Genomic DNA, 11,313 nt, shown 5'->3' with positions numbered 1-11,313 from the left:
GTTGCACAGCCCTTTGCATGGGCTGTGTCTAAGCCTGGCATTCTAGCCCCAGTATTTAAATTAAAAACCTTATTTACTTTTTGATTTAGTCGTGTAAGGCGACTGTTCCTTGTGCCTGTCCGCTGCTTTTTGCTCGTTAATGCTTCCGTGTTTGCTAAGAGCAGCTGTGCTCCATCCCTCAGCGCTGCTGGAGCACTGCTCAGATGCTGCCGCTGACTGCTGGTTTCCGAGGTGAAATCATAGTTCAAGATTCTCAAAGAAATCCTGCTGCGCTGCTTCCCTCTTTTTGCTTTGGTATTCGTCGGTTACGGTTAATCGGAAGGATCAGTGCAATAGAGTGGTGATGCAGGAGGTATAATGACAAAGGGACCAACGCAATGGAAAGGTGTTAGAAAGAAGTGCTTGCCCATCTCTGAAAATCTGGGCTCACAAGGAAAGGATCCCCAACCAGACGTCCTTCCCCAGTGGCAGTCAGCCCTTCAATGAGCTCTAAGAGAAGCACAGCCAGGCTCCAACCCTTCCTGTCTCACGGCTGAATTCCCTTCACCTGTGCTTCCAAGGCTGACCGGGTCCTTTCCCCAGGTGCTCCATCAGTGGTTCAGGCTGTGCCTCAACAGTTCCCATACAGTTATGCAGTGATTCACGTCTTGCAAGTGATCTAAGATTTACATTTAGGCTCTATGGATTCTGTTTTCAAGGAATTAATGCAACAAAGCCATTTTTTTTTCCCTTAAGTTTTTACATACTTTGGAGAGTATTCTTTATTGTTGTTCATTTTTACTTTATTATTTCAAGACAGAGGTTTGTTCCTTGTCAGATTCTTGCTGGTTCAATTGTTAGCATTGTTACATTCACAATTGTTGCATGGAAGAAGCTGCTGCTTCTCCCATGTTTTATCTACTTGTAGACCAGTGGCCTTCTAATGGGGTTTCTTAGGAGTTTAAATAGGAATTATGTTAATGCCAAAGTACTGTTGTATGAAGATTGGAGTTGTGCTTGTCCTGGAGCCTTGTTCTGATTTCAGGCTGATGGCAGAATTCCTGCTGAATTTAGTTGCTGAGTATCAAGGCTCACATATTAGTTTAATCTTCCATAGCAAACAGTGTTGCTTAATTCTACAAATTGATTATAGCAGTGTAAATCACTGTATTTGTCAGAGGTACTCGGGAGATTTTAAAATGGTAAATATTCTTTAATTTTCAAAAGACATGAGATACAATTGGATTGTTTCACGTTATGGCAGGAGAAATGTTGGCTAATGCCATATTTGTATTTTAAAATTAATTATTTGGGTAAATTTAATTGTGAAATTAATCCATTTTGGGGGAAGGTGAGACCTAACGCGTACATTTGTTTTCCCAGTATCTTGCAGTGTGAGAAATGGATCGCAGCGTTTGTCAAGTTTATGAAGATGAAATTCAGCTACTGGAAGCAGAAATTAAGCTGTTGTCTGAAAAATATGAAGATATCCAACAGGAATCCACCTTTTTTTCTGATGAAGAAGTACAGATGTCAGTGTACGTCTTCTGCGTGTATTGGATTATTGATATTTATCAAAATTCTTTCACTTATGCTTTTGTCTGTGTGTTACAGCATTGAGACTTGTACTTATTTTTGCAGCGCTGTTGTGATACAGATCTTGTTTAGGATATGGATCAGTTGTGACAGAAGATTACAAATAATAAGTAGTTAATTTCTTTTTAGTGACATCTGTGTGTTTTGTTTAGGTTTTATTGTCTGAAAAAAGCAATAATGTCAGTTCATGTGTGGGCTGTGCAAAGTTGTGCACACAGATGTTACTTAAAAAAAAAAAAAAAGCTGGGTTCTTGTGTAAGTAGTCACACCTGTAGAAGTGGAGCTTTTCATTTTTCAATTGATATTCCATACTGAAAGTATATTCTCTAGATAAGCTATGTCAGGTTGCTAAAGGCATCACAGCTCACTTTTATTGTATGTTCCTCCAAGTGCTTATATATAAAAACTCTAAGTAAAAGCTCTGTCTGCCTGGCAGTGAACACAAACAGGTTAGAAATTTAACTGAAATTAGATTTCTGACAGCTGATATCGGACTGAAAGCTCTCAAAACAAATTACAAATGCCTTTAATTTAACGATACTGTTGTACTGATTTAACAAAACATTTTCTCATCTCTTGAGTCTTTTGTTTGTTTATTTATTATACATTTTTTCTCATTCCCATTTTTTTACTTCCAGAAAATTATTCCAAGGGGAATTTCTGGGAGAACTTAAGGGACATGCGTCTCCATGGGACCTGAAGGCTGAACTTGAAAGTCTAGAGAGAGATCTCTCCTTTTTGGTGAAGTTCACTGGTATTCAGATCACAAGTCATTCTAAGAAAACGTTAGAAAAAAGTAAGCATTTTTGTGGCTGTTACTGGTGCTGTGCTGAACACGTTTCAGTTGATTACATTTGCAGATGCATGTTGTAATTCTACTTCAAATATTAACAGAAAGAAAATGCTACTGTATTTCAGAATAACTGCCTTTATTGAGAAAACAGTTTCTGAGCAAGTACTGTATTTTTCATGTGGAAAAGCAAAAGTTTCCTATGAAGTTAACAGTTCTTTTCTTAACATGTTTCACTTAATTTCATGATTTCTATGATGAACAGAATTGTTTGGTACTTTAAACATGATTAGTGGAAGAACTACAGTAATGGTTGAATAAGTCATAAGTATTTTGCTAACTTTCTTTTTTTATTATTTTTATTTTTTAACAACAGCTGCAAATAGAACAGTTCAGAAGCACAGATTATCAGGAAATTGCCAGTCCTTGCCTTTTTGTTTGGAATTCCAGCTTCTTGAAGTGCAGGTAACAGTTAATGTTAATATTAAAAACAAATAAATAAACAAGCAAAACTTCAAATGAACGAAAGTTAATGCTTAAACTTTTAACTGGTGTTTTATCATTATGGCTGCTTCCTTGATGTAAGCCTCTCTATGACAGATGGACCCAGCTTTTGGGTTCCACGTGCATCCAAGCAAAATAATTCTAAAGTTCAAGTTCTACATCCAGTCATGAAATTCTTACCACATTCTCCTATAATCTGGTATCTTGAACTGGAGAATGGAAAGTTCCAAGCCCCACATCTCTTGAGGGTACAGAGGAAAAGCTAAAACGTTAAAAGCAGGAAGAGCTTCTTTTTCACTTTGGTTATACTCTTACTCATTTCATTGGTGTGAACTGCCATTTCATCATGGGGACTGCACAGAAGTTACACCAATTATGGCACCTTTTGCAAGGAAGCTCTTGTCAGAATCTGTTAGTACAGAGCTCAGAATGGTCAGCAGTGGGCAAGAGTTCGCGATAACTTTTTTTGGCATTGGGAAGTTTTATTCTCAGGAAAACTTGATTTTCAGCTCAACTTTGAAGGTGGCGAAGAGAAGCCACTGTGACTTTAGGAAATCAGTATTTAGTTACTCGTCTGCGATTCCATGATACGGAATTTTGAGAGCTGAGTTGAATGAAGTTATTTTGCAGCATGGCTTAGAACTTCGACTCCTTGTAGTACTGCTGTAGCATTGATGTGTAGAACTGCATTTAGCTTTAGGCATGGAAATAACCTGCATCAATCGTGGGTCTTGATTATGTTTCTCACTCGCGTGGTCCTTTGGAATGATAAATTCTTTGTGTTCTGTGGTATTTGACGTCGATGGAGAGCGGATGATACATCTGACTGTTGTGTATTCGTGGGGTTCCAATACATTGTACCACTAGGTGGCAGTAGCCGCCTGTTTACCACCTAAAACCAGTGCTGACAGAGTTACACTTTGTAGATATGTGAAACACAGGAAACTGAGTGTGTTTGTATTAACAAACCAAACCTTCAGTTAATAAAAATATAGCCTTTTAATAAGATTGGGTCATGCAAAGCATTAAAATACACAATACCTGTAGATTATTGCTTAAAACACAATACATGTTACGTGTAAACGTAGCTTCACTTAATCAAATTTGTATCACCAACATTTTGTGCTTTTTCATGTCTTTGAGTTGTGGCTGTGTTCAGCAAAGTTGTAAATTAGTCAAGCAGACACAATTGGAGAGCACTTTTTTTTTGGCCACAATACGTATGTCTAGGCTTTTTTTTATGGTGTTACCTACACAGGTCAGGAGGTCCATGTGTGGTTTGTTTTTGTGTCTAGGGCTGCTGCATTTGGGCTTCTTGTCATTTGCTGTAGCCTAGGATTTTGTAACTGTGCCACTCTTGCTGTGCTTTCCATCACATTACTGCATCACAGTCATGCACGTAGAAAGCTGTTTTCCAAAATACAATTGTATGAAGACAAAGCAGGTAGATGTGAGTTCACTCTGGCTAGCTTTCCGTAGCTGAAGTTGGCTGTGCTGATGCTGTACTGTTTGCTCACTGCTTGACATATTCTGCATCTTGGCTGATCCTTTAGTTTTGATACACCATCAGACTAGGAGAGAACATATTGAAAAGCTGATTAGTGTTTTGCTGGCTTGGAGTGCAAGTGGAGAAACTCCTGTTTGTTTACTCTTGTGCATAGTAGGTGCTTACCAAGGTCAAAATGTGGACAAACAAAGCAGTTTAATGTAAAAGCATTCGTTTATTACTTTCCTTCTTGCTGTTTTTAGATGTTAGTAGCAGACGTGTGCAATTAGCTTGAAAATCTGCCTAAACAGATCTAAAACCATTGAGAAAGCAATCATTTAAAAAATTGCTCTCTTCTCAAGAGTTTTCATTTAAATTCTTTAATGTGACCCTGGGATGACACTGATGGCATCTTAGCAGATGTTCTTAGCCTGCTTCCTGGAAAAGCAGGTTTTTTTAGACAACAGTATATTAGCTTATAACTGCTTACAACTGCTCCTCCATGCATGTGTTGAACCTTTTGCTCTCAATTTAAAATGGTTTTTCCTGATGTTACTTACCCAACCCATTACACTTTGTAGCCTCTTGGTTTGCTTTTTCTATCTCTGCTGATGGCAGTAGAAGGATTGCTGTGGGATGTTTGCATTTGATTCCACTTTTTCCCAATAGTTTCCTCTGTTGCTGTTTCCCTGTAGTGACTGAGAATAAAGATAAGTACAAAGTCTCCATAATAAAGTGAAACATTTGCTATGGTCTTCAAGGTATTATTTTTCATTCACTGTTATCTGATGTATTCCTCTGGTGTGCTCAAGAATTTATAGAAAAAAAAGATTTCAATTATTCCATGGTTTCATTTCTACTGAATGATTTTCTTTTCTTGATGTTTTCTTAGTTTGTGAGGTATTTGAAGTTGGGAACGTTTTATGATGTATCCCTCAGTGTTGTGTTATTGTAAAATGAGACAAGAGTTTGAGACAAAACAATAGGTTGTAAAATGGAAGGAATGCAAGCAGAAGAAGGACTTCTGAATTTTAGGATTTTAGCATTAGGATGTTTTCCAAAAGAGAGATTAAGCTTGAGATTTCTGGTTTATGTGATGGAGGAGTTGTGTTGAAAAATGAGAAGAATCTGCAGTTTAAGTGACACAGAAGGGAGTAGATGAAGTTCTTGTAAAGAAATCTTCTTTTACAGATGTCTGTTCTCTGCACAGAGCAGCTCAGATGTTACTCCAGAATCTTTGTTGCCTGGATGATGCTGATGTGTTGAAATGCAAAAAAAATTTCGTGAAGTGAGACATAGCTTAAAAATACAGTTTTATAGGCTTTGTCTGTAGCAGTATTTGTGTAGATTTTGGTATATCTTATGTATGTGTCCCTATATTTCTTTCTAGAGAAACTTCTAAAGTGTTGCATTGTTGTTTCTCTGATCTAGAACAACAAGAATGTGTCTGCTGCTGTTACTGACCTCCGCATCCTAATGGAATCGGGGCCGTATTCAGAATTAAGCAAGTTTGTGTCCAGGTAATGCAGAGTTTTTTTGTTTAAGAAAAGTTGTTGCGTGAGACACTCAGTGCTGAAGCAATACAGCATTCTGATGAAAGCTGCTTGCAATTTCTTTGGGAGGTAAGGTACTGTTAGCCCAACCTTCATGCTTCCTATCACCAGTGCATATCCCTGTGGAGACAAGATGGAACGGACATTGTTCATAAGGCCTGAAAGGGCTTAAAGGAATTCATGTCAAGCAGGAACATGTTTGGGGTTGTAATATGCTTTAGATGTTTGGAATTGCTGGGTTCAGAGAAATAGGTAACAAGATAAACTCAGATACTGCGTTTTCATTCATGTAATCGTGAGCTTATCAGCTTTTGGTTCATGGGATGATATTTGAGGTTGCTCTGACGTGGGTGCAGGGCCTCGCTCTCAGCCTTGTTGAGCTCCATGAGATTTGCATGGGCCCACCTTTCAAGCTTATTGAGGTTTTCTGAATGATATTCTTTCCCTCTGAAGCATTTAGCTTTAAACTTGCTGAGTGTACACTCGATCCCAGTCTATGTTATAATTAAATTATTAATTATTACTGGATAGCTAACTTAATCTTGTCCTTCAGTGTGTTACTTTTTAGACTTGAGAATGGGGAGGGAAGGCAAGTGTTTGGGAAAGAAGAAAGGTCTGTAAGTTACCTCAGGCTTAATTAGTTCATAGGCACAGCTGAGTGCTTTGTTTACAAGATTTGAATTGCCATTCGAATCTACTACAGCTAGTGGTAGGAAGAGAAATAGTGGTACATTTCTCTCTAGAAGCAGGATTTAGAAAAGGAAATTACTATGTTTTTTCATGTGCATTTTTTGACAGCATAGTTGTCGTGGGGTTTGATGGTTATATCAGAAACTAATGTATCGAAATAGCTTCAGACTTCATTTCATCCTGGCTCGATCCTTTGGCTCCTGTTTTGCCTCTGTTTTTTTTCACTGTTCTCCTCCTTTTCTACGTTGCACAAGTATTCATAGTAAATACAAGTTTTTGTGAGCAGCATGGGTTAGGGCAATGCTATCAGTAAAGCAAACAGTTCTGCTGTCTCTTCAGCTTCCATTTGCACATATCATCTGTTCTTCTCATGTGTGTACATTAATTAAGCTGGAAGGTAAATGATGCCAGTGTACTCAACTGGTTGAAAGAGAAATTAACGGTAATGTGTAAATATAGCTCTTATACATTACATTTATTACTCATTTGAGGCAGGAAGTACATTGTCAGAGTGGAGTTCATATTGGCAGTGTGTGTTTATAGACAGCAGTGCATCATTAGACTGGCTTAATCTGATGATGTGATGTTCCCTTAAGGTTTGTTTTCTCAATCCCCCTTCTAGGTTCTTACCAATTCCCAATCTCTTCTTTTCATGCCTAGTTTCAGACTTCAGTTTCCCTAATAGCTCTTCTATTCTTCAGTGTCCAGTTACTCTGAGAATTTTGATTCCTATGTCTTCCTTTCCTCTCCCTCCAGTTCTTGTCCACCTGAATCTGGTATTGTTCTTCTCAGTCTCCCTATCACTTTTCTCATTTTTCCTTTACTCCCATGGCCCAGCCTTGCCAAGTGCCTTTTCTCAGGTGGCCTGAATTTTTCCTCTCAGCCATTCTAACTTCTTTTGGTTCCATTTTTCATAATGCATGATCTTTAATAGCACTGGAGTTAGAAACTTGGCAGTCAGTTCTAATTCCCAAGCCCATCCTGCTTTGGAAGAAAACAAGAATAATAAAGCACTTGAGCAACATGTTTTTAAAAGGAGAACTCAAGTTTATTTTCAACGAGGTACTGTTGGAATCCAATAGTTGTTTAAGGAAGAGGTACACCTTTTAAAATATGCTGTAACAGTGAAACGTCTGTACAGGTAAAATCACAATGCTTCTACTTTTGAGTTTTGCTCAAGTCCCCTTGCACAAGTTATAACCCAGGTTAAACTTTATTGTAGCACTGAGGACTACAATATCCAAGGAAAATCCTCCTCCCCATTTCTTCTTTTTATTACTTAACTAATCTAACAGGTGAAGGCAGACAAACGATTGCATGGACTACTTAGGAGGAGTTTATAGGCAGTTGGAAAACTGCTGATATGTTTTAGTAATTAATAGAATTGAACAGTCATAGTGAAGGATTTGTGCAAGGTCTGCATTACGTCAAACACTGCATGGACTTGCTATCTTGGAAGAGAGGTGAAGCATAAATTATTCCTACAGCTGTAAGAGTAATTCCTTGGTTTTATATTCCAGTGCAAGAAGTCTTGTGTACTGAACACTGAAATAGTGCTGCAACTTTAGAACTTCTTAGATGCTTTTGTGCTTTGTTGATGTTATACTGTAAAAGGAGACGGTGCTTGGGCAAAGGGCGTGTGATTCTAACCTGGTGCATAGTTAACACTGGGCTTAAAAATGCTGTTTGCTGTTTTTGGATAGCTTCTCTCTTACGTGATGTTGGCTTTGGAGATTGATGTTTTCTGTTTGTAACTAACTTTTTTTTTTTTAGTGACAGTTTGTATTGCTTAGTTTGTTCCAAAAAGAGGCTTAAGCTTTAACTTCTTACCACCTTGTTGTCTGTAGGTTGCTCCTATTTCCATAGAGTCTACAATAGATATAAAGAGCACAACAACACTATTTGATAGAGCAAATTCCTAGCTACAGAACACAGTTTTGCAGTACAATCTCCACCATTAGCTCTGCACTGCCTTCAACACTACTGAACAGGAGCCTGCATGCCACGGTTGTCAAAATCCCACTGTCACCTGCTGAAACGCAGTACCCACTGGGCTCACATCTTCCGTTTGGTCTCCATAATGTCCAGCAAGCACTGATAAATGCCAATGGATGCAGTTTTTTTCTTTCTTCACAGAAGAGTTCAATGGCACACATTTGTTCCATGTGCACTTCTGTGTCAGATCCTGTTTTCTCAGGCTGCCCCTCTGCTGCTGTCTCTTGTATGGCAACAACGTGTCACGGAATGATGGAGGGAAAGTTTGAGCTCTGCTGCCCTCCTGCCAGCACAATCACATAGGAGGCATTACTTTCAGAGCAGTCCTCATTCTGGAAGTGTTCTCAGCGTGTTGAGATTTGTGGGAACTGACTTCAGCATTAAGAATTAAGCTAATTCTGGCTAATTGGGGATTTACCTATTCTAAACCCAATATTGTTCTTTTTTTTTTTTTTTTTTTTTTTGTGATGCTATCAATGCTATCAGAAAGTTCATTGAAACACAGCTCACATGTAGCTTTTTTGGCTCTCTGTTTGATCCAAAGAACTTCAATGTCAATCTGTTTTCTTGGTGTGTGTTTTTTTAACTGCCATTCAGCAGTGTTGTTCAGGGATGAAGCTGGGTGGTACGAGGATAGCACACTGACCTCTTTCACTCAACAGAAGGCAGTAAGTGAAGAGGTCCCTGCTGCCCAGTGAGCTTCGAACTCGGGAAGCAAGAATTAGAAGTCCTTACTTTCTTTCAACACTGTAATTTCCTTTTGGTACCTTAACCACTTTGTGTGCCTCTTAAAATCTTTGATGCAACTGTTTCTCTGATCTTGTTAGGAATATCTGTATTTCTCTACTTGATGATCTGGTCTTAAGAACTTTCAGCTACTATGTTGCCTAAAAAAACAAATAATGTCATGTAGAAACAATGTCACAAGGCTTGCAACGTGCTTTTAAACTGCATTAAATTGGTTACTCATGGAAGTGATCACTTTTAAAAACAGACTTAAAGTATGTACATTGTTGCAAACTTTTGTATTCCTCCCTTCCAGGTAGGTGGGCTTAAAATGTGTATTGCTGTCTGTGTAGAATCACGTTTGCTGGATAGTGAGATTTGGGCAGTTGTTGCAGTCTTGAATTTTACTATACTGTGTGCAGACTTTGTGTAAATGATTGAGTTGTGGTTAAAAATAAAAATCCCGTCCAGGACACAGAGATAGTTATTGTAAATGTGTGTGTCTACTTTCTTCCAGGGATTCAATTTAGCCTGTGCTGCCAGCATGGTTTTTTGTTTTTTTTTTTTTTTGTCTTGGCCTGGTTTTGCTGGCAGTTGTGACTACTTGGGTAATTTCCTTTAATGATGTTGTTCTTTCCAGGCTAGGATAAAACTTGTTTGGCTTTTCTTTTACATTTTCGGAATCTGAATGAATGTCCCATTTATTTTTTTTCCAGTTTGTGTAATGCATTGCAGTTCCTATACATTAAGTAAAGCTGGACCCCAGGCAAAGTTCTCCCTTGAACTGCTGAAGTGAGTCAGTAATAAGCTTGCAGCCATTCTGCTGAAGGAGTCAAGTTTGGCTCTCACCTGTTCTGAACATCCAAAAAATATCTTATCTCTAACAGGAAAGTCATTAACGTTTTTGAAGTATTAGAAGTCTGGATTTCTGCAAGGTCTTTGCTATGTTCCTACATTACATCCTTTTCTCTATATTAGGAAGAGAGGGGTTTGAAGGTGAGCTATTTGGTGGATGAGGAGTCAGCTGGATGGCTGTGGCTAGAGTTGCTGCCAGTGGCTCTGTCCAGGTGGATGCTGGTGATGAGTAGTATCCTCCAGGGTCAGCATGGAGACTGCTGCTCTTCTATACCCTTATCAACAACCACGGGGTCAAGTGTACTCTCAGCAAGTCTGCAGGTGACGCTGAGTTGAGTGGTGCAACTGATACAGCAGAAGGAACAGATGCCATCCAGAAGGACCTGAATGAGCTTGGGAAGTAGGCCCACAAGAACCTTATGAGGTTCAACAAGGGCAAGGTGTTGCACTTGGGTTGGGGCAGTCCCTGAACTGGGAGAAGAACTTGAGGTTTCTAGGGATGTGAGCCAGTAGTGGCAGCCCAGAAGGCCAGCATTAACCTGGGCTGCATCAAGAGAGGAATGGCAACAGGGTGAGGGAGGGGAGCGTCCCACTCTGCTCTGCCCTTGTGGGGCTCCATCTGGGGTACTGTGCTCAGTCTTGGGCACATCACAAGAGAGACATGGAGCCCAGAGGAGACCACAAAACTGCTCAGAGGGCTGGAGCATCTATCTCACAAAGACAGGCTGAGGGAGCTGGACTTCTTCAGCCTGAAGAAAAAACCCCAGGGAGACCTCACTGCAGCCTCCCAGTATTTGAAGGGAGGTCATAAGCAGGAGGGAAAGTGGCTTTTTAGGTGGTCTGATAGTGACAAGGGAAGCAGTTTTAAACTAGACCAAACATCTCCTTCCTCTTCCTTTTCCCATAGCAGCTCTCCATCTATTTTCTCTAGTCTGTCTTTTGTATTATGCTCTGTGAAGTGGGTGAATTGTATTTCTTCTTCTGATTAAAGCATATATATATAATATATATATAGCTTCTCAGATTTAATTAATGGTTGCTTTTGTTGTGTTGCACGCAGTAAAGAGGGTGAATAAAGTCTGTTTATGTTCCTGATTAGATGATCTCTCTAGTTGTCTGATGGCACCCACCTTAAGTGT

The 11,313-nt window shown here is 39.3% G+C and overlaps 1 protein-coding gene across 3 annotated transcripts in view; it reads left to right on the top strand.

Moving 5' to 3' along the window:
* Positions 1–1,380: 1,380 nt before the first annotated feature.
* Positions 1,381–11,313, top strand: part of CENPP (centromere protein P) — a gene marked incomplete at both ends in the record, with an annotated part of 116,417 nt that continues 106,484 nt past the window's right edge. For 2 of the 3 annotated variants that reach the window (XM_079540265.1, XM_079540263.1), the window contains 4 exons: positions 1,381–1,517; positions 2,214–2,371; positions 2,742–2,830; positions 5,787–5,875. In XM_079540265.1, coding sequence (XP_079396391.1) covers positions 1,381–1,517; positions 2,214–2,371; positions 2,742–2,830; positions 5,787–5,875 — 473 coding nt within the window. The remainder of the gene's footprint in view (positions 1,518–2,213; positions 2,372–2,741; positions 2,831–5,786; positions 5,876–11,313) is intronic. The other variant, XM_079540264.1, reaches the window with a different exon arrangement.

Source organism: Tetrao urogallus (assembly GCF_951394365.1).
Source record: "Tetrao urogallus genome assembly, chromosome: 10".
Lineage (NCBI taxonomy): Eukaryota > Metazoa > Chordata > Aves > Galliformes > Phasianidae > Tetrao > Tetrao urogallus.
The sequence above is the reverse complement of the archived record's forward strand: the minus strand, read 5'-3'. Positions and strand labels throughout refer to the sequence as shown.